Raw genomic sequence first — 27,111 nt, 5'->3', positions numbered from 1 at the left:
GTGTGTCTGCGTCCCTGTGTCCTTGTCTTCTCTTGCTGCAACCCAAATAATCTTCAATTCACAGAGCTCAACCAAGCAGCCAGCCAACTTGTGCTAAGGCATAACTCTAGCTGAGCCTTGAGTCTGTTACCCCATGCAAAACTCCGTATTGCGCCACGCAAGCTTCATATTCTCACGGCGGCGCTGGCGGTGCCCCACTGCTAAGAAGAAGACCGGCACGGATATCTTGCGCTTTCTTTGCCTTCCCTCGGGTTTAGCAGGACGGGGCTTGTGGTGGATGCAATTTATCTTTCGTAGCCCCAGAAAGGCTGGGCGTCTTTAAAGCCGCGGATTTAGAACGACGCCTTGCGCGCGCATGGCGACCGTCACATATGCCGCTGTCAGCGGGAGAAAATGTTGTTCGGAAGGATTACCCGGGAGGCCACGGAGGAGGTTTTGGCGCCGTTTCATACTGACGTGCATTCTACTCACATAAGCTGGCCTCGTATAGCAGCAGGGAATGCAGCGCGGTTAGGGCTTACTCTAACAGCAATTACGTGTCGCAAGGTCAACCACCCCGTTAAGCGAAGTCATGCAGCTATGTAACGTAAAGTACTAGCGTTCTGACAAGGGCTGTGTAATGATCCCATTTACTCGGCATAGTGGAGCTATATTGTTTTGACTTTATTTCGACGAAAAGTAAGACTAAGATGAAATTTTATGAAAGAAATGAAAATAAAGAGGACTTTAGGGGCCTGACGTGCCAGGCTTAAACTCGATTAAGGAAACTTTGGCAACAGCGCCGTGAAAACGTAAGGAGGTTTGGAAGAGCTTGACGCTTAATAAACGATTTTATTTTTATTTATTTTATTTTTTTTGGTAGAGCGTGGATTAATGTGACTCCATAAGTTATTCGTCCAGTATCCGCAAAAAATCTCGTAGACAAGAGCGTTTTATGATTGGTAGGCGTTTAAGTGGCTACCACTCACGATTAAAACCATTGTGATAATGAAGCTAGATCGCCACTTCATAGGCAATTTCGGATACAATTAAGTATACAATAAGTTTTATGAATGCAGGTTCTTGCTTGTGGCAAGGTTAACAATTGTTAAAGATGTGTGAATAAAATTACGAAATATACTCTTTAAAAAACATGTCGCTTAAAACAAGATCACTTTGGACGCTGCCTTTTCAGAGCTTCGTTTCTTGTCGGGGATAGTGCGAATTGGCAGCAGCTGCCCTGAAAATTGATAATTCCCGTTGACAGGACCCTAGAAAAACTGTGGTCATGCTTGAAACTTCAGAGACCTAGTTAGAAACGACGGTATTCGTTGAACGAATAACATGAACTCATGTCACATTTCATAAATATGGCATCGATAACCGTAATGTCTAACCGCTGTGTATTATGGTTGGGACACATGCGTCGGCCTACTTTGCAACTATAAACAAATGCAACTGACAGACTTCAACGTTTGCACATATGCCGAAAACTTGGTACGTTTGATAACACCTAAAATGAGTATTTAATCTGGCTTGAGGACTTTTACATCAGACCAACCTTTTCAGTTCCCTCAAGTATATTTTCTTTTCTCACTCCCCTCTGCATTGCGTATCAAGCCTGCGGCAGCTGCTTCCGTGTTTTCAAAGTGCATTTACTGAATTCGTTGGTGTAGTCAATTCTGTATTTTTTTTTCTATTCCCTGTTGCTTTTACCCAGTATTACATAAGTGGGAGCACTAGGTATACATGGCTCTTCATGCTAAACCTCTGGGTCGCTCGCGCGTTTATATTTGGCGGAGAGGTAGCATTTTGCAATTAGTTTTGTTCAATGCTATGTTTGTTGGCATTGCTTGCTCGTTTCGCGCACAATAAATTTGAAGTTGGGGTCGTCTGCTGCGCCCCCTTCGGTGCCACAGTGTCCAATGGTGTTCAATGTTCAGGCTCGGACACGTGTTTTGTGTGCAGCGCGTCACAGCTCGTTATACGAGGAGCGTTCGAAGTTTGTAAAAGCAAGAGACATCCAGTCTCTCTTGCTCTAAGCTTTTTTTTTTCCACAGGGAACTTTTTTTAGACCAGTGACAACCATGGTGCGATTCATCCAAGCAAAAAGTATTCAGGTGGTACAAACGCCGACACTTCGCGGGGCAATGTCCGCCTACAGATAGCCCTGTAAAAAGACGTTATGCTCCAAACAACCATAACTTCATAGGATCATATGGGTTTATATGGGAACATGGGAGTTTTTACCCGCGATTCTATATTAGGGATACGGGATTATGGATGTGGAACGTATGGGTTTTCTTTAATAACGATGTGACATGGATACACGCGCACATACATTCATCAGTTACATTCGGCAACACAGATAGCATCAACGACCAGCCAGCTGACACTTGAAATTGACCATCACTGACCAAGCACGTAAAAAGTACCAGTAAATATATCATAGGTTGCTCAGAGCCCTTCTCTGCTCTTGGTGCATCTTCGTTGTTTCCTGCCATGTCCGCGTGTGTGTGTGAGCCCGGTGTACGGTGTCGTCGCTGAAGTGTGAGGAACTCGCTTGCCATTGACACCGTTTCATGTCTCGATCTGGGCGCACAGCTACACCTTAACTCGTACACAACATAAGGACAGCTATCAGTACTCAGTGCTCCCAAATGGTCTTTTATACGTAATGCTGCTTAGCTTCGTTGATCTGACGCGAACGAGCGTATTAAACGTGACACCCAGTAAATACCGGCATGAAGCAGCCAAAAAACGTACGTGCGTTTATAGTTGTCAAAACGCGGGAAGCCAATGCACTATTCTGGGCACGAGTAAATTTGACATGTGCTTTAAGACTCACACTAACTGTGTACTGTGTAATAACATTTGATTCACAAAGCAGGTCTATTAATTTTCTTTATTTGCTCCTTCTTCTACTACAGTATTCAACAGTCAGTGACGTCGAAATCAATATTCTATTTTTATAAACGTAACTGCATCAGGGACGAGATATTTACACCACTCTAGACCTCTATGTAGACCACTTCAGTCAGGCAAGGCATAGTTAAAAGATATTCCAACCTGCCGATTGTCAACTTGCCGACGACTTGGCATGCCACAGGCCATCGTCTTGAACATTTCGCCCGGAACTCAGACGCAGTGGTTGGCTAAAGTAGTTTTTCTTGACGATCTTGATCATTTTATTGTGATACACAGGTTTCTGGGCAGTTGTGTCTACGTCCAGCATGTACCCCATGCCTTCAAGCAACGGCCGAGCGGCCTTTAGTTGAGCATCGGCAGTCATCTTCGCTTGCTCTTCCATGGTAGTCGGCTTTGATTCCGCGTCGTTTTGACCATCCATACGCTCGCCACTTTCGTCCGTTACCTCAGAACTCAACTCCTCGTCGGAACGGCCCTTCGAACGTCCGTAATCCATGCTGTCCTTCTCGCTTTTGCTGAACCCGTTCACAGGCGAGGTCTTTGAGCTTTCCTTTTTCGACGAACACATGCCGCTTGCCAGCTCCTTGCTACTGCATTTTCGACCCTGACTACAAGCTCCGATTTTGCAGTCTCTGAACGGGTTCTTCATTTTGTCGAAATGCCGGATGACAGCCGTCGCTTTCGCGAGAGCTAACTGGTTCAAGCGAGATTTTTCTATGGGCAGTGTGCAGTTTTCTTCGTGGCAGGTCGATAGCCTGCCGGCGACGTCTAGTTCTTTCACTTTATTCGTACCTGCGTCGTTAAGTTGCCTGTTACCGCCATTTTCACCGTTTGCGGGTGTCAGCGATGCAGGTGAACCGTTTATATTTTTATCCTCAAACGTCTTAAAAAGGTGCTTTAAACTCCCGTCTTTCTCTTGCCCCACCGGTACTATCTGTGAAGCCTCCTGCACGCCCGGATAGACTTGAACGTAGTGATCCACATCAGGGTTATCTGCCCCGTGATAACCACTGACCCCAGTGACCACATCAGGCGAGTAGCCGCCTTGAACGCCAGCCTTTTCTATCGGCGTTCTGTAAATTTCTGGCTGGACTGCCGTCCCTTCGACGTAGACTGGGTAAGCGGACACCCGAACGGTTGGGTCTACTCCAACATCTCGACTTGGAACGACAACAGCTGTGTCGGCGCTGTAGGGATTGGCGTAAGGAATGTCCGGGTGAGAAACGACTTGGCCAGGATGTCTGTGATCGTGAGCCCTTACAACCGGTACAAGAGGCTGTTGCTGGTGCGCGAAAGGGGGCGGAGCGTTACCTGGATGTATGTGGTATCCGGCTGTACGAGCGTTATGAGACGGACTGAGAACTGCAAGTGCAGCGGGAACCTGATTTACGCTTAGCGCGCCTGTGTTCCTGTAGGCATTCGTGGGGTCTTCGCCCTTGTTAAGCGGTAAGTCTTTGCCCTCATGGTCTATAGAGGTTGCAGTGTAAGGCGATCCTGTGTTGACCGCTGTTTCTGAGTTAGGCTCGAAGTGGCGCCCGCCCGCCCCTTCACCCACGTCAACGTTTGTTTGAGCTTGGTAATCTCCTTGACTCAGGGCCGTCAATCTCGATGGAGGTCCGGGAATGTATGCTTGATGCCCGTAATGAGTTCGCCCTCCTGTTTCAGCACCGGGAGGACGAAGTGCCGGAGGTCCAGCAATGTAAACGTTCGAAGGAGGGCGGTATGTTTCTGTTCCATAATGTGGATTCCTGGGCTCCCTGTTTTCTTCTCGTAACCCAGGATTTGCGGCTATGGCCTGGAAAGACTTTTCATTGTGCAGCTCACGGCCGTTGACGGAACCCGGATATATACAACCGGTTGATGAATTTCACTGACGTAATGCTGGTTGCTCACGTTCGGCTTCTCACTCAGGATGGCTAATGGTGTGCCACCTCGCACGTTCGTGTAGAGACTTGTCATTACTTCCATGGGGACGAAATGCTTCTTTGGCGTTTGTTCTAAATCTGTGGACGGGTCGCCTGCGACACTCTCAGCGCTGCGACCAGAGTTATCTATTTCAGTGAAGCCTTCGGGCGGCGAGACCTGTCCCATCGGCTTACAACGTCGCCTTCTGGACCTCCATATTTACCTGCGGTTTCAGGTGCCATGTGCCTGGCTTGTCCCCCGATTCTGACCGAAGCGACGCCAGGCGTCTTGCTAAGAACTCGAATTCGAATTACTTTCTTTCGTCTAGTTACATCGTCGGGCGAACTTGTTGCATTTCCAGCTTCGAGTTCGGCTACTTTGTCTGTGGAACTCGAGAGGTGGTCGCGTGGACCCGCGGGGTGCGCTGCGGAGCCATCTATTTGGTAAGTCTTTCCGTAGGCACCCCTGTTGTTCTTGTGAGCCTTCTCGTGGTGCGCCGAGTCGTGCACGCCGCGACTGTAGTGTTCCTTCGCTTTCTTTATGTCGTCGTGTCCTTGTTTGTGACCGTGCTGCCCCTGGGACCTGAGTCGATGCCCTTGCTCCTGGTTGTCGACACCGTAAGCTTTGTCGTGGTGTTTGTCTGAAAGATGAGATTGAAATATTATTATTTTTCCCTTCTGTTTTTTTTTCTTTTTCTTTTTTTTTTGTGTGTAAATCACAGCGCTCGTGCGTAAGCGTATCCCACACGACTTAATTCAAGTTTCATGGCTGCAATACATTTCAACCGTTACGCTTGGCCAGGCTTAAAACTTGGGTGACAGCATTCTTTGGAAGCAATAATCTCTTAGCGTCCCTATGTGACTTAGCAATAACACCCATATGACAGACTATTAACAAGAAAAACTGTCATTTGCCTCAGGCTATTTTCTGAAGCACCAAATCGCAATCGTAGGTGACAAACGTTGCCTAAAGGACAGTATTAAATTCTCATAGCATTCTTACTTATGGCTTTTCTGAACAAGAAACAATAATTCTGGACGTGAACGATTAGTGCCTCTAGAGGCCGTTCGCTGGAAGAAGCCGCGGCCACTACAAAAAAAAATAATAATAATAACACCGCCTTACTGCTGAAAGGCCAACTAAATTCGGTGATTCGTTTTGTCGCGAGAATCCCTCTTTATTCGTAGTCACTCTGCGGTGACTGTGCGTCGTGTGGTGCTGCAGTTGGTAAGATAAATCGATTGTGCCACATTCCCGGGTATAAAAAAAAGCAAAACAAATATTGCGACAGAACTCCTAAATAATAGCACAACCTTGTAGGACACACGCATAAAGTACTGCGTCAGCACTTTATGTTTACCCCCAAACACAAACTGTTCGTGCAGTGTTGCCTGTGGCGGAGCAAACAAGCGAACGTTCTGAGGCAAGCGAGCACTCGCCTTTTGATTAAATACGCAGTTTTCTCGCTTTCTCAAGATTAGCTGTGGTTTAATTCAATATTCTTCCTCCCATCCCCTGCTAAATATGTCGCTATATGACTACCACAGTTCTGAAAGCTTTTCCCAAGTTCATGAACATTATTTTGTATGCACAGTCCTATGTTTAGTCTTACTCGAAGCAATGTTCAACGCTGCCTTTGAGAGATGTTATATACTGTACAGTTTTATTGTCGTGTTTTCGGGCACAATTTTCACCTCCACACATGCTGCTGCAACTAGTTCGCTGTGGAAAGAAAACAGCGCACAAAGAACAGGGACCAAGGCAAAGACTGCACCACAGAGATGAATTAAGTTTAGCGCTGTGGTGTCGTCCTTGCTATGGTCCCCGTTGTTTGCGCGCTGTTTTCCTTCGGTAATAATGCACCAACAAGCCCAACTTTGACTCTTCTGTTGTTTTGGAAGTATGCGCAATTTGCGCATACTTCCAAAACCAATGAACTAATTTTGTCATGTTCTTTCACGTTTCTAAATGCTGCACCGTTGCCACTTGTAGACACCGTTAAAAGCCACCGGGCAATTTCAGTAGTGTGTTCGTTGCTATATGTAATCCATTGTAACCGTCAATGCTGGGCATTCCTTTCTTTGGTATGCGTCTGCTCAGCGCACAATCGGAACTAATTCGATAGGATTTTAACATGGCGTATCTATTCGTATAAGAGCCAGAACTTTTTTTTTTCTCGCAATCTTGACGAGGTGCGGCCAGGCGCGGGACATTTCAATCCAGATCTCCTGCCCCTTGCGTAATACATGTGGTTCACTTGTGCAGAAATAGCGAACGCTATCGTTTTTGTTCACACGTGCACGCCACGCAACTCGATGCCATCCAGTCCTCGTCACCGCTGTAGTTGTCACTACTGCTCATGTTTGGTTCGGCAGCATATTCACTGTATTATAGGTACAGTCGCACTCAGTGCCTCCGATGACATTATATATGTATGTATCCTCAAAGCTGTTCATGACGATTTCTGAAAAAAGCGCATGCCAGGTGCTTTTTTTTTTTTTGTCAGACGTCTTATATTGTTTTCGAATTTCGGGTGGCCAAGTTGGGGGTGTGGCTCTAACATGAGTGTGGCCCTTAGTCGAGTATATATGGTATTTATTCACGCAGCATATGACCAAGTCTAAATTTAGGAATATATTTTCTTTCATTTCTATGGTACTTCTCTTTTATTTTTAACAGCGGAGCTGTTTAGGCGGGCCGTAAGTCCGTGACGCGTCGGAAAAAACATCGCTGAGCGATGAGTCACCTGGGTTGTCTAGCGACCACCTCGCGGAGCGGCCTGTGCTTCGCCTCCTCTCCGTGCAGTTCACATGTTTCCTTGACACGTGACGTTAAGGAGAGGAAAGAAAGCATGCGCGCGGCGCGCTATGCTCGGGAGGGAGAAAGAGAAAATGAGTACGAGAGAGAGAAAAAAAGAGAGAAATTGTAGCGGCACCAATGAGGCAACGCGTAGAGCTGCGGCCGACGCCGTCCGCGTTTCCCCGCGTTCGCGCCGAACGCGGGGTGTCCGTGACTGCAGCCGGCGACTCTGGCGGCGGCTAGGCAGGTTTCGATTGACCACGCCCCGGCAAGTGTGGAGGCGCAGCTTCGCCGTGACGTCACGGAGAGATAAAGCTCGGAGCCACCGCAACGGCGGCAGAACTCTCGTTGACTCTGTGGCGAGTACATGTAGCCTTGACATGGGACGACCAATGAAGATCTGGACACCCGAAGAAGAAGCCGCTCACCTTGAAGCGCGCCGTGCGGCCGCGCGTCGGCGGCGAGCCGATTCGGAATACCGTGCCTAGCAGCACTTAGCATTTCCTAGCAAAACTTAGCCAAGCCTAGTAAAACCTGGAAGAAGCTAGGTCGATCACCAGCTCCGCTGTTTACTCCAGCCTTGCACAACTAGTGCAAGCTGATGATGATGATGATGATGATATGGCCTCACACTTTGGCTCGTACCCACACTGGGGGATTGGCCAAGAATTCGCTGTCTGAAGTTTTAAGTAATGTTTTGAAGATTTACATATGCAATTAAAAAAAGGAAACAAATATGGGAAAAGAAGAGAAAACAAATCAATATAAAATTAATCATTTAAAATTTATTCGTTTAGTTGATTGCATGAAAGCACAAACGGCATCAAAGACATCCCTGTGGCTGAAGCCCAGAGCTGACGCACCGAACGTTAATATTATTTCTGATGTTAAGATTAGCCCTAGTTTAGCCAGTGGAATTTCTAGAAGCCTTTTTCTTAATACTGTATAGCGGCGACATATAAAAAAATAATGATCTAGAGATTCTGTTTCCTGGAAGAATTGACACAGGGGGGATATCGCCAGACCAGTCCTGTGAAAAATCAGATCGTGCAAGCTGGCCGTGTTTCTTTTTTCTTTTTTCTTTTTTTTTTGCTTTCTCGTCTTCTTATTTTGCTATCTCCGTTTGTTTAAAATAGATTTTATTTAGAGGCGGCGCAGCGGTGACTAGCCGGTCTCCGAATCAAAAGAAGAAGAGGAAAAATGGCACGAGCATCGCGCGCACACCGTGCAGAAGCGTTCGACCGACCGCCATTGCATCGTTCACTCCGGTCCCGGCGGGTGTCCTTCTAAGCTTTTTTCGGTCGAGGCGAAAGCGACGGCTTATACCGCATTAGGCGACACAGCCAAGAGCCCTGAAAGACCACAATGCGGAAGGCCGAGTATCAAGCGCCGGACATTGTGGAGGACCATCAGTCGAAGAATATCGCACGCACCCAGCAGCAGTTAGCTGCTATCGGTGAAGCTGCAACGCCTGTGCAAGATAAACCCACCGCCACGTTGGGTTGCTCAACATCATCAAGGCACGCTGCCGTACCGAAATCAACCAGCGCGAGGTCGGAGAAGGTGACCCTCAGGAACGTCATCGCAACTTCTCGAAGGATTAGAAACGCTGCAGATGCCCTACCTCCCAAGAGTGACGTGGGCGACGGTGGCACCGGACCTGTGCACGAGGCTTCCCGTGCTGTAGCCTCTAAAGGCGTCGCCCACTCGAACGCTACCAGGGCGAGGTCATCGAAGTCGGCGACGCTGATGGACACAACCACCAGGTGTTCGCGGAAGGTGAGAAAGGCCTCCCATGCACCGCCATCTAAGAAGTACGTGCATGACGGTGGCACAAGATCTGCGCACGAGGCTTCCTCCGTGAGGTGGACCCGTGCGATAACCTCTAAAGGCGTCGCCCACTCGAACGCTACCAGGGTGAGGTCATCGAAATCGGCGATGCCGAGGGACACAGCCGCCAGGTGTTCGCGAAAGGTGAGAAAGGCCTATTATGCACCGCCATCCAAGAAGTATGTGGACGACGGTGGCACAAGACTTGCGCACGAGGCTTCCTCCGCGACGTGGACCCGTGTGCTAACCTCTAAAGGCGTCACCGACTCGAACGCAACCAGGACGAGGTCATCGAAGTCGGCGACGCTGATGTACATAACCGCCACGAGTTCGCGGAAGGTGAGAAAGGCCTCAGATGCGTCGCCACCCAAGTACGTGGACGACGGTGGTACCAGATCTGCGCACGAGGCTTCCTCCGTGAGGAGGACCCGTGCGGTAACCTCTAAAGGTGTCGCCGACTCGAACACTACCCGGGCGGTGTCAGCGAAGCCGGCAACGCCCCCGTACATCACCGCCATGATTTCGCAGATGATTAGACAATCCGAAGATTTCCCGCCGCTACAGAGTGACGACGACCCTCCGTCCACCGTCAGGCAACCGTACATCAAGGCTCCTGCAGTGCGCCGGAAGGAGCAATTGAGTTTGTCCCCAGACCCAATGGCCGGGCCTGCAAACCGTCAGGATCCGTCTAAGAGCACCCGCTCCTCTAGCTGCAGTTGTGGAGGGGAATGCAAGCACCATGAGAAGAGCAGCGGCAGGTGCTGGGTCACGTCGTACTACGTCCGCGACATGTTGCGGAAATGCGTGTTCGACGTTGCAGCAGTGCTTTCGCAGCAGCGGCGGAAGAAGCACGAAAACACGGCGCTTCATAGAAAGGCCACGGGTGCCTCGCCTAACGTGCCTGCAGCCGCGAAGTACGGCGCAGAATTCCACCCTCTTGTAACAGGTCATTCGTCAGCGAGCTCAGCCAGTTCGAAGTTCTGTTTCCGTCGGCCGCACGGTAGCTCCTCGAGGACCTTTTGCGGAAGAAGAGGGCTCCCTAAGGCGTAAAATGTCGCAGGTGGCTCGTCACTGGCTGTGTGCTGGCCAAGCATCCTGGCCAAGCGAACGTGGACGAGGCGGGGAACCAGCAGCAGGGAGAAGTGGAAGCAAGGTGGGATGAACTACATCATGACGATGAAGTAACACTCGATACACAACGTGCCTGTTATTGTCGTTAATTTGCGAAAGGGCCATAAAATGGCGCGGAACAATTATATTTCGCAAGCCTCCTGCAGCAGAGGAAGACACCAAGACCTCTGCTGTAAATTTTACCGTTTAATTTGCGTTAAGTGATTTTGATAAAATGTTTGCAAAGGTTCTTCTCTGCGTTCTCAATGTTGTATTTGACTACCAATGTACTTCGCGTCTGTTTGAGCAAAAAAACAAGGAAACCTTGCGCTATATTAACGCTAACGCCTCGATGGCCTGCCAGGGTAAGAAAACTGTCGCCTGTTGACGCTGTAGCAAATCTTGCAGGAAATCCAGCAGTAAATCTGCATTTTCAACAAAATTCTTTGGTGAATGCAGCTTTTAAAGGATACTTTGTTTACCTCGCAAACAGCCGCAGCTGATGTATTGTTGCTTACAGTTGTTTACATGTAGTTTTAAAATTGTATTTATACTGTAACTAAAATTCCGAATCCGTTTTTTAGCAATACACTTCAACAGAGGCCTCCCCGCCGCGCCAATCACTCGTTGTAGTCGCTAAGCGCGAGTAGGACGCGTGTGCGACATGCTGTTGTTGACCTGAGAGAGTTCGTGGCGCATATGTTACGTACGGTTTCAAAACTCTCATGGCTGTCGACGTACTGAATGTGCTGCAAGCGTTAACTTCGAAAACTCGGTATCACTGTATAGACCCTCAGTTCCTTCTCCTGAGGGCTTGTAAACCATTTATTACCCCTGCAGATCTTGAAGTTCTCCGTGATTCATTTCCAGTTCGTGTGCATCTCCAACATTCCTTAACTCTTTCCTATTTTCTGCTCTATGTTAATCCCATTTCCCCTCCCCCAGTATAGGGTGCCAAGTGGGCTCAGTCGTCGTTAACCTCCCTGTCGTTCCTCTCTCTCTATTCTCTCTCTCTCTCTCTCTCTGTCTTTCTTTGAAGTCCTACAAATTGCAGCAACGCGCGAACATCTCGAAAGTGAGAGAGAACACAATTTAATGGCCGTCCAGGGCCTCGCTTGCATCTCAGGGCTTTAATCAGTACCTCCAGATTAATCATGCAGTCGGTCGAATCACTGAGCTCGCAGGGCACTTTCCGTTGTCTCACCAGCCGTTGTCTTCCTTTAGCCTCCTTCATTTTCCCATTCCCATCGACGTTGACCTGTCGCGGGGTAGCAGGCCAATGACAATGCTCCTTCGGTCGACCTGCTCGCTTTTCATTTATTAAAACGATTTGTGAAAGGGAAAATTGTCATCCACCTGACTGGGAGGCTTTCTTCAACTGCGAGACTTTCTTTCCGAGAAACGTGTATAGATTTCCTTTGAAGCTTCCTGCTGCAGCCGGGTGGATGGCTATTTATCCCTTTGGTGAACTTTTCTCCAGCTGTCGGTCTTCCATAAAACTGATTTACTAAAAATTATCTATAGGTATCTCTTTCTCTCACCAGCCGCGCTCAACCGCCTAGCCAGAGCAGTCATGTTCGTGCTTTGCGATTTCCTATATACCCTTCTTGCTACGAAGCTGGCATCATGGAATGTCGAACGCGAGCAGCAGCCGTAGTGGACCGCAAAGCACGGGTCGATAATACAGTGAAGTTTCCTTTGCCTAAACATCCGAGCTTAGACGTCGGTACGTAGGTACGTTTCTCGCCGAATAAAGAACAACTTGGGCCACCAAGTATGTGCGACAGGGTATGCGCCATTTCTTCGCCGATCCTTCAGAATTGAAATGCGCCGCCGTGACCCACAACGGGATACCTTTTTTTTTTTCTTTTTTTTGAGACGTTCAAGGTTCTGTTTTTAATCAATGTACAACACACGAACTGCAGAACACATAATTTGGGTATGCGCCATTTTCGACCAACAACGACGGAGCGTGTTTGCGACAATACCGGCGGAGTATATCGACCGGAAACCTACAGTGATTGGGTGAAAGTTCCCCAAAACCCATGATTACATGACCACACCCTGCTAAGTTTAATACAGGATCCGGATTTCCATGTGAGGGCGGTATACCTCTGGGATTTTGAGTGGAGAAGACCGCCCCATCATCATCATGGCAAGAGCAGAGAATCCAAACTCCTGCATCACCCTCCTACCACCCAGGTACTTTACCTTGACATCACACCCTGCCCTTTCCATTCCCTTTCGGCGGAGGACAAATAGTTCAGAGCGGAAGCGCCGTTTAAGAAAAAAAAACATGGTTAAGTCGTTTTCAAACAAACACGATGTACTTAGACGCGCGTGTCGTACTTCCCTGTGCCGTACACCTCTAACCAACATTCTTTTCTCGACAAGCATCACACACCGCCTTCGTCATCTCGACACAGACGAATAATGGCTATAGGCAACGACACCATGCGCGTGTCATCCCTGACCGCTGCTAGCTCACTAACTCGAAAAAGCTTCGCGTCATGTGGATTTCAATACTGCGTTGGATCCGTGCGGTTATCCAAGTTCGAATCTCGAGGGCAGACTCGGCTCACCTCTGTCGACGTACTCCTTCTCCGCGATGATGCGGTAGCCACGCTCCCTCCAGCCGGCACGCTGGTGGCCTTTGTCTTTGTCGGTGAAACCCTGCGATCCGGCCTCGTGGTGGTACTCCTCATGGTTCTGCGCGTCCTTCTGGGAGAAGCCCCTGCTGCCACCGTCTATTCCCTTGCTGCCGCCAGTAGCCGGTGCACCGTGAACGTGCACGGGTGCGTACCCGACGCCCACAGCGTGCTGCGCAATGACGAAAGGATTATTTGATGAAACATGGGTTTGCGTAAAAAAAAAACGAAGCTTATTCTACGGGGACGTCACGTTGCTTTTTCTAACCGCGGAAATCTTTAAAGAAGTGCAACGCGGCTGCTCCCGGCAAGAGAAAGAGAAAGTGAGGTCAGGAAATGAACGAGAAAGGAACGCACAAGGTATGAATTTTAATGTCAGAAAGCTGGAGAGGTCGGCCTGAGTGAAGTGCATCTGGCCTGCCACTCCGCGCTGGGAGTACGCACAAATTAAAGGAAGAAACGGGGAAACAACGAAAGTGTCAGACACGAGAACAAGTGCATCGTGAACAACGAGGCATCATGAGAACGTCAAAACAAGAAGGCAAGATAACAAACTGAAGCAAGGCAGCACCATGAAGTCACTTAAGAAGCGCACTTTCGCCCAAATGTTGCTTTCAGGGGCGAGTGGCGTCACGACGGAAGTTTAAACCCTGTGTTTCTAATTATTCTGAAATAAGAGAAGGAACAGTGGTTTGCTGACATTCAAAGGGACTTCAAGGGCACATTCTTATTGCTTACGAGCAGTATCACGCTTTCTGCATTCTTCTCCACGCAACACAAGAGTACTGCAGCAAAGACTACATGTGCGCCAACTCCTGTCTATGTTCAATTCTCGCTCTTTATTAGTCGCGTTCTATGTGTAGCTCACAGTCAACTGCAAGTGTGAAATTAACCCCAAGATCAACCCGATGAGGCACCTTAGTAAATAAAGCCGCTCTAAGTGATAACAACATAAATGGCCAGAGAGACACGCGTTTCATCTAGTAATGAACCTTTCGCGAAACAAAGCGTTTTTACTATAGCGTGAAGCGCCACCTGCTAACACGACCTACGAAGGGCAGCACATGTGTACGACAAAGTTGGTGCACATGCGTAGATGGTTTACTGCCAGCGCGAATAGCTCTGTAGGATCGCCGCACCGCGGTACGCTAAGATTTCATAGATGATACGTGAAATTCCGGAAGCAGGCTTTGCTACGCATATAACTTCTCTGATCAACATGACCGAGCTCCCGCTAGTAGCACGTTGAAGTTATAATTATTAGTGGTTGCTTATTTGCCTTTCAAACTGAAGGAAAGGAAAGTAAAGAACTTCAAGTCGTATGCATGTGAAAGCCTGCTTGCAAAATTCCACGCGCCATCTGTTAACGTAGGTCGGCGGTGAGAGACTCGTTTTGAAAGCTTGGATGGCGTGAAGTACGAAGAGCGTCCGAGATGGTGGCACCAGCCAGCACACTGACACCTTATTTCACGATTGTAGCCCGATACCCGCCATTTAAGTCAGACTATACGCGTGGTGAAGCGCACTTGCCAATTTTGTATATCGTCTATTGCATCGCACAACTCGCGTGCTCTTCTAGTCGTTCATCTCGCATCAAAACGTACGTGGGTTCCCTGCGCGTAGCCACCACCGAGGTGCCTCTGGTGGCTCTGATGCCCTTGCGATGCGAACCTGTCGGCGCCCTTGATGGCGTCGCTGCTCGTTTTGCTGCGGTGGGCCGCTTTCAGCTTGTCGTGCTCGTCGTCCTTGAATTTCTCTGCGTAACAAGGCGGTCAGATCGCACGCAAGCGTGCCACAAAAGTGGGCTAACAGCACATGAAACCATGAGAACGTAATGCGCAGAGAGCAATCGAGTATGCTGTCGGCAGGAGGAAATTGCCGTGTGTTCGTTTGCATTATAGAGGCAAATAAAGTAGAACAGAGGCACAAGGCCAGTGATTGAGACCGAACCTTCAACTCGTGGCACTGAAGCTCTTCGACAGTACTATAGTATACGCTGATACTTGTGCTGGCCACCGTGCCGTCACTTTATTCACCCCTCTGTGACGTTTTCTCACCTACGTAGCATCTCTTATTCCAGCTTTTCTTTTAGAAAAATCACAACATCCCTAAAGTGACAGGTACTTTAAGGATTTGCGGTCGCCATCAGAACCGGTTATCCTCTTCTTCGTTCTACAAAACGAGAACTATGTACAAATTGGTCCAATATGAAATTAACCGGTGCTCGACCAATGATAGCACATGTGCGATTTGGAGCCTCGCTTGCGGATGCTTGCTGAGTAGCCGACATGTGCCAGAATAGATCCCTTGGTACACTTTTGATTTCCCGGCAGAAGGAGGTGACAGTTGACTGCTTCGACCACAAATCTGCTGTTATCTGTCATATATTGACCTCCTATATGCACAACCAGAGGTAGAGAGAGAGAGAGAGACGAAGGAAAGGAGAAAAGCAGGAAAGTTAACCAGAACATGATGATGATTACTGGAGTTTATTGGCGCAAGGGCCAGATGTGGCCAAAGAGCGCCATGATTATTAACCAGAACAGAAAATCTGGTTTGCTACCCTACACTCGGGGACGAGGGAGGGATAGTTAGGAATATAAGAAGAAAGTACAGAAAGAGTGACAGTTAGCTCGATGGCAGCCGAGTTAGACGATGGCAGCCGGCCACGACCACTGCACATGATCATGTGGAACATAATGAACACCAATTAAGGCTTGTGTTGTCCATAAGAATGGTCAATTTTGCTGTACTTAAGAATTGTAAGCAGTGCCTTTGTCGCCCTCTGCTGCGATTAGCATTATGAGGTCGGCATTCCGAAATGGTCTGTTCCAGCAAGTCGGGGTGGCTCGCTCACCCCTCTCGAAGTACTCGATCTCGGTTCGGACCCTGTACTTGCGCTCGGCCTGACCGCCCTTGTCGTGGGCTCGCTCCTTGTGCACCTTGGCGCGAGCGTCCTCCAGGTGGCGCTGCGCGCCGCCCGCGCTCTGGCGACCGTGCTGCTCGTGCTTCTGGCTCCGGCCACCGGCGGCCCACTGGCCGTAACGGTAGCCCTGGCTCTCGAGGCCTCCCGTGCTGCGTTGAAGCGTGCAAGCAGTTCATCAATGAAGCTTAACGTTAAGGCGCAACGTACGGGTTGTGAAACAGGCCGTAGTGGAGGGCTTTAGATCAACTTTGAAATGCAGTGTCAAAATAGGGACAGAGATAAGACAACTTTGCTGTTGCAATGCTTTCTCGTGATTGCGTATTGTTACCCGGCCGTGGTGACTCAGCGGCTATGGTGTGGCGCTGCTAAGCACGAGGTGGCGGGATCAAATCCCGGCCGCGGCGGTCGCATTTCAACGGGGGCGAAATGCACAAATGCCCGTGTCACGTGCATTAGGGGCACGCTAAAGATCACCTGGTGGTCAAAATTAATCTCAAGTCCCCCACTATGACCTGCCGGATAATCAAATTTTAGTTTGGCAAGTAAAACCTCAGAATTCAATTCAATTCAGTTGCGTGCAGTTGGCGCGCGGTCTTTGCTAATATGATGCACGAATGGAGGGCAGAAACAAAGACACCAGAGTTATCAACCCATCCTCATGTCTGGCATGCTACTTCAAGTGACGGTTTAACTAGTAACGAACAGTTGTTCAGCTTTTGCGTCACCCTGCTGGGTAGTGACCAAGAAAGGACGACGTTGTGAAGTAACTCCCCACTTCGATTTTACCACACGGAAAACTTTAAAAGGACCCCTCACCAGGTTTGGGCGTTGTAAACAACTAAGGACGCCACGTAGATGACGTGGCGGAAATTGTGTCTGAAAAATATTAAGTGGCTGCACGGCGCGAATACAGCCACGCGTCCTTCCACTTAAGGAAGCCCCGCCCAGCCAGAGTGTCAAGTTCATACGCACAGAAGCCTCTACGTAATAAACGCTCAGTCTGAAACGTCACCGATTATGGCACGCGACTTCACTAAATCGTCCAATGCAGAACGCGCAATACCGTCTCTGAGAGTGAGCCGCGCCACAAAAAGAAGCAGAGAAGAAAAAAAAGCGTTTGACGTGGGGCTCACAGCGTAAATGTGACGCGGTTCCTCGATTCCGGTATGAAACATGGCAGGGAAGAAAAGTCTCTTCAGAACTCTAGGAGAAGAAAGTGTACCTTAGCAGTGAAACTCGCCTCCCGGCAGCATGGCAACGCGCCATTTCAATGTCTTCTATCTCCTCTAATAACTAGCCAATATGAAAAAAGATTGACTCGCCATCTCAGCTCTGCGAAAGCGAATGTCCAGCGAAGCTGTTGAAAACCACCACTACAACTGCTGACGGGTGTATGCAGTGCTTTATTGCTTTAGAGTAATGGTAGTGAGGGTAATTTAGAGTAATTGTAGTAATGGGAGTAATTGTAATTTTGGCAGCTCAGCGCCGCTCGTCGTATTGCCGTCTCTTCTCCCTTTGCCGTTCCTCGTATTCACGCCGCTCCTCGGGAGTCCTAACTATGTGTTGCGAATGCTTAGCGGAGCTACAACAGAAATAAAATCAGTTGCAAGGCGGGTTCCTTTATATACGAAAGGCTACAGATGCCACTCCCAACGTCGCAAGCTGCCGTCGCCGCGGCAGCTTGCGCAACAGTAATCTTTACCGGGAAACGTATACGGGGAGTTATCCACATTGTTATCAGGAGCGCCTTATCCTCAATTATGTGGTTCGGATGCTTGTTTTGTGCTTGTTCTTTATTGAAACGAATGCTGTTCTGTACGTAGTACGCGTGATTCCAAAGAGTGTGTGCACTTTTCGCTTCACTTTGCCCAGTGCTTGAAGCCTCTGCCTTACGGGGGTACGAGCCACAGCACCTGACCTGCACTGCCGCCGGGATCGGCCCACATTTTTGCTAACGGACGCGGACACGAAAAAATGCCGACCACCGAGAGGCTAACAGCTTCGCTGTAAAACTCTTGCGTTAAGACGCTCCATAGACGGTACCCTACAACTTCCTGTGCATAACCGAAATTTGTAATCGGGTCTGGTAAGGGACCTTACAGGGGGCACCTTAAATCAGAAGCGTATGCGAGCAGTTTTACATTTCAGCTCCAGACTTGCGGCCGCTTCTGCCTGGATTCGACACCTCGACCACCTGCGTAGCTGCGGAACTTTCATAATGGTCACTCAGCTATATAGCGGCGAGGTGAACGCGTACGTAGAGATGAAAGTCGGTACATACGTAACAGATCTCGAAAGGTTCACGACGTTACCAGCTCCAAGTATATCGTGTGTTGAATGTTGTGCAGCAATTTCGCTACGAAGCAACATCGGTAATGGCATGTACTATATATATATATATATATATATATATATATATATATATATATATATATATATATATATATATATATATATATATATACAGGTGTAGAGCCGCGAGCAGCCTTACCTGTGTTGCGCACCATGCGGCGAGACGTGTCCGTACAGGTTTCCCGCTTCGGGCGCCAAATCTTGAGTCGCGTTGGACGGTGGATGTACAAATATGAATTCCTTCTGCATTGTTGGCAGAGCTTCTCCTTTAAAAGAAAGTGAATGAATATTTAGGAATATCACCTGTTCGTGTAGACTGGAAGCGGAAGAAATATTACTCGATTAATGTGGGCCCACATTCACAAAAAAAAAATTCTTACGCGAGAATTGTTCGTAAAAGCAGTGGTCAGGCAGTCGTGGTTTTGGACATGTTTTTTCAGAGAAGGTGTTCAGTCAGTGGCAAGCAGAACTGACGAACGAAGAGCGTTGTGAATTCGACTCATTTGATTCATGGTTCTCACTTACGCTAATCTGAGCAGAAATTTGTGCATTAGTTTACTACTTTATCGAATGCAACGAGCAAGGCCTACACTGTAGAAAGACTTGCTCAGACAGAGAGTTATACTGGTACTAGTAATAAGTACATGTAAAAGAAAAACAGCCCGTGACCTTCCACCGCCCAGCTGTGGCGACTTTCCTGTTACACAGAAACTGCGTACTTCTTAATGTACGATAGCCACTATCACCCCTTTTACACTCGTGTGCAAGAACAAATAGCCATCAGAGGGGAAATATCGTTCACAAATTGTGGAGTAGCAGGCCAAAGGTATGCTCCTCTGGTCAACATCTCCGATTTTCCTTTTGTTATGCCTATATATATATTGTAAGCACTATTAACGTACTTCGTCGTTTTCATTTGTACATAGCCATCATCATCTTCCCTGTTCTTCTACTTCTTCGCGCATGAGCTGGGGCGTTTCCTTTTTGGAATGAAAAGCGCTTGACAGCTTGGTCGGTCTCGGTCTTATAAAGTGGTGGAGGTGCGGGGTGGGTGTCAAAGGCAAGGGACCATATACATCGATGCCAACAAATTAAAAAGGTGCGTCCGGGCAAGGGAGAGGTTGTAGTAAACCGGCAGGAGGGGATGTCGAGCGTTTGCGGTGCTGACATGACGCACAAGAGGCGATGTACTTGGCCACCTTTGTGGATAGGCCAGGCCAGAAGCAGCGGGTCTTGATGCGGTCGTAAGTCTTGTGGAAGCCTAAGTGGACAGCCGATGCGTCGTCGTGAAGTGCCTCTAATACTGATAGATATATATATATATATATATATATATATATATATATATTATATATTATTTTCCTTGTTTTATTTAGATAAATCTGATCAAAGATGTGAGTTCTATAAGATCTTCGTGGTATATATAGAAAGGGTGTTATTTTGGACTCTTCAATTCCACCATATTGTCGAATTCCGCCACGTTTGCGTCTTGAGCTTTTCAGAAAGAGCGTAGTCGCTCTCTCTAAAGAACTGATCGATAAAATGGTGAACCTAAAGGTATGGTGTATTCGGACTGCCCGGAATAGTAACGCCTAGTCACATTTCAGAAATAGTCACTCCGCACGGCAAAAATACCGAAACCATTGTGACAAATTCGCAAAAGAGGGTAAAAATGAGGTCGCTCTTACCGCCCTCCTGCGGTGACTCGTATAACGTGACGCTCAACGTGGCGTTGTCGTGCGCTCCCACTTTGAGCTCTTTGACGGTCTCCTTGATGACCGGTATCTTGTCCTTGCCGTGTAAAGGACCGCGCGAGAGAGCATCCAGGTACGGCACGTGATTTAGCGTGTCCATCAGACGCATGAGGTGTCTGAGAACACGTTCGCTCTCCTCTGGTACTGACGTCGTGCTGGCGTCAGACGACGTCACGTTGACGGACCTCGCACCTTCCTGCGGCCGTGATGCTGCTTCCATCAACGTGCCGTTCACCCTCGACTTCGCACCCGTCGCGAAAGGTGGCAGCGTTGATGGCACGATGGGAGTACTTGCTAGCACAGCCTGCAACAAAGGCGTCATGCTTGCCAGACATGCCCGCTAGAAATAGATATTTCGACTATAGCAACACGAGAAACATTTGTAAGTTTGGTCTTTTTTTAATGAAAACAGCCGTTGAAGCAGACGGAAACCCACTCTCCTGCTCCTAAAGAAACACGGATGTTCTGTTTCTAACAGCGCTGACTCGACAACTTTGGAACAATGGGTAGCCACAGATGCACATCGCATGAATGCAACAGTAAATTTCCAACATTTAAGTGGATAAAATGAGTTTTCGAGGTTGACTCCTGGTCCCGCAAACCCTCTGCTCTGCAAAAAAAAAAAAAAGGAAGTTAACTGCGCGAAAGTGAACGGGGACGCCGAAAGATGTAGCACATGTGACGAGGACTAGCGCATTTCTTGTCGTACGTGTCACTTCTTTTCAGCCCGGTTCGCTTCGTGCAGTTCAATTCTGTTTTATTGCGATATCAATTATACGGACGCTCGAGGCTCACTTGCGCCGTCGCCGTTCGTGTGCTGTCCTGCTATCGACGATGCATGCGCGGACCGCACGTGCAGAATTGTAAGAGATCCAGAGAGGCGAAGTGCGTTTGGCTCCAATTAAAAGCGATGAAACTAAGCGGACGCACCGTCACGCTTTCGCCGCGAGCCCACACCTTTTGTTGGATCTACTTAATTAATGATCATTTACCTTTAGATGCAGCACACTAGAAGCAACAAACTTGACACAGTACATTCTTTCTTTGACAAAATTCATTTTCAACAGAAAAGAACATCCTTGGCAAGTGGCCTACACAAACAACGGCGCGAGCCACCCTGACGGCACTGCTGCGTTACTTGGGAGACACCGGACTCAGTGACAAATTGTGACTCTGCACCGTGTTACGTAGGATGGAACGTTCACACTAAGCAACACGAGAACTTCTTCGCAGACTGCATGACAGTGCCCGCAGAAACAGTTCTGTTTTGTGTGCGTGTGTGATTTTCTTTTCTTTCCGTCCTTTTTTGTTTATTCTTTATTTTCACTTATTTTTTTCTCTCTCTCTCTCTCCTTTCGCATCCCTTTACCCCTCCCCCGGTACAGGGTAGCCAACCGGAGATAACCTCTGGTTAACCTCCCTGTCTTTCCTTTACCTTTCTCTCTCTCTCTCTCTCTCTCTCTTCATTTTCAACGACTTCGCTATTGCCGATTTTGCGTGCTTCAGAAGCTTGTCTGAATAAACTTGCTCGAAGCAAGCACCTTTCTGGTATAAGGCGCCTTGCGCTGCCACGAAAGGGCGGTATAGGTATACACGACTGCATTTTCTTTCTTGTGCACATTATTTTTGCAACATTACACCTCCCTATGATATCACACTTTCAAAGCTTCTTTTTTTTTTCGCGAACAGAATTTATTTTTCGTATAATTTAACGCAACATTCGTAATATCTTAGAACGGGTCCAAATTCGTAAACTTTACGAAAACTTCGGGAGAGTTGGCAGGTATGCGCTTCTCATCACGCCAGCGTTCTGAGACGCCTTCAGAACAACTCTAAACCTTGCCGTCGCTTTCAATGATTTGCCTTCGGGAGAAACTAACACATTTTTGTAATGAACTAATTATATCGGGAACAAAGTATTACAACCTTTTCTCGGCAGGAGACACGGTTTCTCCGCTGGCTCCTAGGTGGGAACCCAGCCCAGCAATCTGCCGGAAATCAATAAAGTTCTTCTCTCTCTCTCTTCTCCGCAAATATGCGCTTGAATGATACAAAGGACTCACTTTTCTTTTTTTTCTGAGGCACCCGTGAAGGGTGTTATATGATTGTTCATACTACAAGCTTATCTCCCCTCCTTAAATCGGAGAGTCATATGCAGGTCTCTCAGTCATTACTTGAATAACGCATGTATGTAATATACGTCAGGTTCTCTTCACCTAAATGTCCGCATGGTACGGCAAGTAGGCTTCATTCACTGCAACATTGAACGTGGAAAAGCCTGCTTTCAAAGACCAAGCTTACACCGATTCCCTTAAAGTCGAAAAAGAAACGCATTGCTGGAATAACGTTTTTCCAGGGGCAATATAAGTGGTCTTATATTAAAATGCGAAGGCCCTAGTGCCTTTTTTTATTAATTTATTAATTGTTTGCTATTGCCCCGACGCGCGCAGGTCTGGTAGAAATGCTGGAAAAGGGGTTTGTGTTTGAGTTTCCTCGTAGCAGAATTATGTTTTCTCGTACATTCAAATTACAATCCGACGCCGATTGGTAAACAATCCGACGGCGAATCCCACGCCGAATGGTAAAGTCGTACTTCACCATTTTTCTGACGGATTTCACTGTGAGAAATTCAATTTTTGTTCACCAAAACCTTGCACCACGTGGAGGGCCTGTGTGGTCGTGGTGGTTGGCGTGGTTGGGGATGATTTTCTCCGCCACCCGCGTCGCACGCCGACGCCGGTTGCCGACGCCAGATTTTCTGCGACACGGGGCGCCTTGAACGCTGTCGCGTTAATAACGCATGTGTGTCATATACGTCCGGTTCTCTTCACCCAAATGTCCACACGGTGATATTAAATCAGGGGTGGCTCATCCTAACGGCAGCTTAGGCACAGGGTAACTTCGAATGGCACGTGTTCTTCAAAGCACTACAACGAAGAGTGCTTGCAGCTCCGAAAATGTACCGAAAGTGAAATCCCGTCGGGGCACGGGGATGGAGAGGTGATAAGTGGTGCTTCTGGTTGTTAAGCATTTCGGACAACGCTGCTATGTGCAGTGATGTTTAGGAGGTTAGCATTACCGCACTGTGATTTACGTGTTATGTACAATAAGACATAACTGACTTAACATGCTCTTGACGCCTCTTCTAATTCGAAAGGACCGCCCTAACGTGCGATCTGAACATACGACAGGGATCGCGCCTTCAGTTGCTACAGGTACACGGGCCATGAACAAGTTCCGACTGCGCGTCCCGTTTTACGAAGACTCTCACAACATGCCGGCAAGGCACAGGTTTCACCGAAGTACTTTAATATACCAAATCAGGTTTTTCGAGGACCCGCAATGTGAAGGAAGATTCATGAAAGTGAGAACTTTCATCCGCCCGATGGCACGCGCCCGAATGTGCATGTAGTGCGAGTGTTGTGTGTTCAGCGCTTGTCAGTGTATTTGCCATAGTATCCATCTGGGGCGGTATTCTGTAAGAGTCTACCTAGTGGACTGTCCGTTTCGTCTGTAGCTGATTGGCTGCTGCTTGACGTGCAGGAAGGAGACTGGCTGGCACCTTCCTGCACGTCAAGTAGCAGCCAATCAGCGACACCGAAATGGACAGTCCGCTAGGTAGACTCTTACAGAATACCGCCCCTGGAGTACCATGACACGGGCGTGCGGCCACGCTAACTTCTCCAGTTTTCGTTTAAGACCATCTACCTACTTATCTATCTATCTATCTATCTATCTATCTATCTATCTATCTATCTATCTATCTATCTATCTATCTATCTATCTATCTATCTATCTATCTATATCTATCTATATCTATCTATCTATCTATCTATCTATCTATCTATCTATCTATCTATCTATCTATCTAATTCTTCCATGCACTCTTAACAGCAGCGCCAACACCACTTTCTCAGTGCATTCCAGAGTCGCTCGTTCACCTTCCGGTTGACCACACTTTCCCTCAGTGCTCGACCGCGTGCTGGTAAAGTGCGCGGCGTCCCTTCGGTGGCCCAAGGGCCGCCAGCGTCGGCCATGCGCGAAAAATGGGTTTTGTTGCCCAAAGTCTCTGAGGGCGACAGGAGAGCCGTTTTTATCTGCCCAGGGAATGCAAGCAGCCGTGACAGTTTTCGCTGACGGTGCGTGTCCGAGGTTTTGTGCGAGTGTGACGGGACTTGTCTAGTTCGTTTTCACTTTCCCATGCTGCCTCGCTCTTTTGCCGCTGCAACTTATTCAAGAGCAGTTGGTGCCGTAATTTCCGTTCTCCTTTTCTTCGCGTCCCTGCGGTGCTTGGAACGGTGTTTTCTGTTGGCGCCCTGCCAATTGCTCCCGTCATCTTGATTTGTGGCGATCGGATCGAGGACGGCCTTGCAGTCGAGAAGCTCCTCGTGTGCTGTATAGGATTATTTCTAGGATTCTAGGAATGTAAGATTATTTCTATAAGTAAATCTGGCGCTTGGGGGGGAGGGGGGGGGGGGGCAGAGAAAATATCGAGGCTGCCGAAATAGCGCTCGCGGGTTAAAATTTTGCAAGCTGGGCTTCTGTAGTCTTGTGCGAAAAAAGAGCTGACGTTTTTATGAACCGCCGGCAAAAAAGCGATTGCGACATGAGAAGCAATTCGTATATGTACTGGCTTTCTTTGTATCTTCCGGTGATCAGTATAAAAAGCTGTTTGCCGGCAGAATAAACGTTTTCTTCAAAGAAAGAAATACTGCACTGTTTGTGTCTTCTTTGCGTCTTCACCTTCGTCGAATTTCTATACGCTGCTCCCCTGTCACGGTGAACAATCAACACGATCAACTCGAAACGCTAGGTTACGCAATTACCCTACGTGGGTGCCTCACACACAGGCGCCCTGTGTGTGTGTGTGTGCTCTCTCTTCGTCCGTCGTCGTTTTCGCACCTTCACTTCAGATCATGCCTCATCTGATCTGCACTCAATGGCGGTATACAGGAGGTCTGCTACTCGTAGCCCAATATAACTCGGAAAGTGTGTCTTAACATATGATAATTACCGTCACAAGTGAATACCGAGAAATGGAGCGCTTCCAAGAACATTCGTATACAGTGCAGACTACTACCTGCTAATAGCTAAACAGGACTAATACCGCCAACAGCGCCTCCTTCCCACCGGCCGCTTAATCGTTGGGAGAACTGGCTCGCCACTCGAAAGCACATGACCATCATTTGCAGCCTCTCCGAAGCGCAGGGACCCTCACCATATCTTCATTAGCGCAAAAAAAGTGTTTAAAATAAAATATTGCACTAATTGTGTCTCTCGCTTCCTGTTAAAAGGCAGAACAACACAGTCAGAAGCTGTAATAGCTGCTATACAGTGCCTTGCAGAAGGTCAGGAAAATTGGCAATAGGAAACCAGAAGCGTTCAGAGATGTGCTTATTGGTCAAATACAGATTGCGAACAATGTAACAACGCAAGCTCTGCGCGTAATTCTGTCGGGGTGGTACTGAAGCGTAATATCTCAGATATACACGAACTAGTGAGACATCTTCAAAAAGTATAACCGTCGATTCCGACGGAGTTAGTATGCCGGCGTATTGTAACTACGGACAGGAAGCGGAGGCCACGTGGTACTGTGAATTTGACTCAGTCTTTTACGATCACGTACCTGTCAACAAAGCTTTTCAGAACGTTACCCTCGTTATAACATAAAAAAGAGACAAAAAAAAGAACTTAAGCTGCACCTATCGTCCCATCAATGGGGAGTACGAAAACCATGTCCCTTTTAAACTAAGGCAACTACACTGATTTAATAACCAGAATAGTCCTTTATCAATTATGGTGGCGCTTCCTAAATATATTTACGTACTGCTTGAACAGAAATCACCGTTTTGAAAAATGGGAGGTACAGGCAAAACTGAACTGTGTCGCAGAACCATAACGTTGTATTTTCGAGTGCATATGATCTTGTAAAAAGCGCGCTTTTACATTGCAAAGTGATTGCAAGCGCACATATATAGGATACACACCTTCCGCTGCACAAGTTCAAACTTTTGCATAAAATGCCATGTAGTCTTCCGCAGCTAGCTAACGTCTTTTTCCAAAATTTAGTCAAGCCCAGCGCCGCCATCATGCGTATAAGAATAAGGCTCGGTCTTCGTACTCCGTTTGCTAGTGCTGTCCTGATTTCAACTTATCAAGTTACGCTAATGCCTAAAGAGTTCGTTCAGTGTCCGATGAGATCAGTTCCCGCTACACGTCCAGCACGTACAGACGACATCAGTCTCATTCAAATCATGGGCTACTATTTTTTTTTTTATCAAGAGGCTGACGAAATATTTTCTAGTCTACAAGAACCATGATAGAAACGGATAAATATACCATCCAAGGTTATATATATATTTGGACGCTTCCGCAACCACAACGAATTACTGTCTGAGATCGCGAACAAGACAAAAGAAAGGAAACCAGAACATCAAGCATGCGTATTTCTTTTTATTTATAACTTTGGTAGGTGTGGTTGTCCCTTTTCATCACGCTGCTTTCTAGTTCACGTTTTCTTTTTCGTTTCTTTCTTTTTGGAAACAATGATACGTATGCATCTCGAAGCGTTAGATCACGATCTCGCATGAAATTTGCGAAGCGGCAGAGCTTACCAGAGTTCCGCAAAGGACGTCGGCGATCAACATCGGCAGCAGTATCCTCATTAAGAGAAGATCCATAACGGCGATGCGTCCGCATCGCCCGCCGCGCGATGCTGCTGCTGGTATATCAACGGCGAAGACCTGCCGAGCAGGCGGTCGGGGCGGCAGCGGCGGAGTAGTGCTGGTGCAAGCCTCGCACCATGCTCACTCAGAGACCTTGGAAGATCGCAGACCGTCGTCCTCTGAGGCGGGAACGTAACATGCCGCTGTCGTCGAGA

At 47.9% G+C, this 27,111-nt stretch overlaps 2 protein-coding genes across 2 annotated transcripts; one reads left to right on the top strand and one right to left on the bottom strand.

Annotated features, from left to right (window-relative positions):
• Positions 1-4,764: 4,764 nt before the first annotated feature.
• Positions 4,765-27,111, bottom strand: LOC119462103 (uncharacterized). Its single transcript, XM_049671760.1, has 7 exons — positions 26,846-27,111; positions 20,166-20,535; positions 18,617-18,743; positions 16,057-16,274; positions 14,804-14,955; positions 13,134-13,371; positions 4,765-5,452 (listed from the first exon to the last, which is right to left on the bottom strand). The coding sequence occupies exons 1-7, from the start codon at positions 26,909-26,911 to the stop codon at positions 4,959-4,961; spliced, it is 1,665 nt and encodes a 554-aa protein (XP_049527717.1). The 5' UTR covers positions 26,912-27,111; the 3' UTR covers positions 4,765-4,958.
• Positions 8,778-10,669, top strand: LOC125947315 (uncharacterized). Its single transcript, XM_049671762.1, has 2 exons — positions 8,778-9,377; positions 9,573-10,669. The coding sequence occupies exons 1-2, from the start codon at positions 8,977-8,979 to the stop codon at positions 10,489-10,491; spliced, it is 1,320 nt and encodes a 439-aa protein (XP_049527719.1). The 5' UTR covers positions 8,778-8,976; the 3' UTR covers positions 10,492-10,669.

Source organism: Dermacentor silvarum, chromosome 8, assembly GCF_013339745.2.
Source record: "Dermacentor silvarum isolate Dsil-2018 chromosome 8, BIME_Dsil_1.4, whole genome shotgun sequence".
NCBI lineage: Eukaryota > Metazoa > Arthropoda > Arachnida > Ixodida > Ixodidae > Dermacentor > Dermacentor silvarum.
The sequence above is the reverse complement of the archived record's forward strand: the minus strand, read 5'-3'. Positions and strand labels throughout refer to the sequence as shown.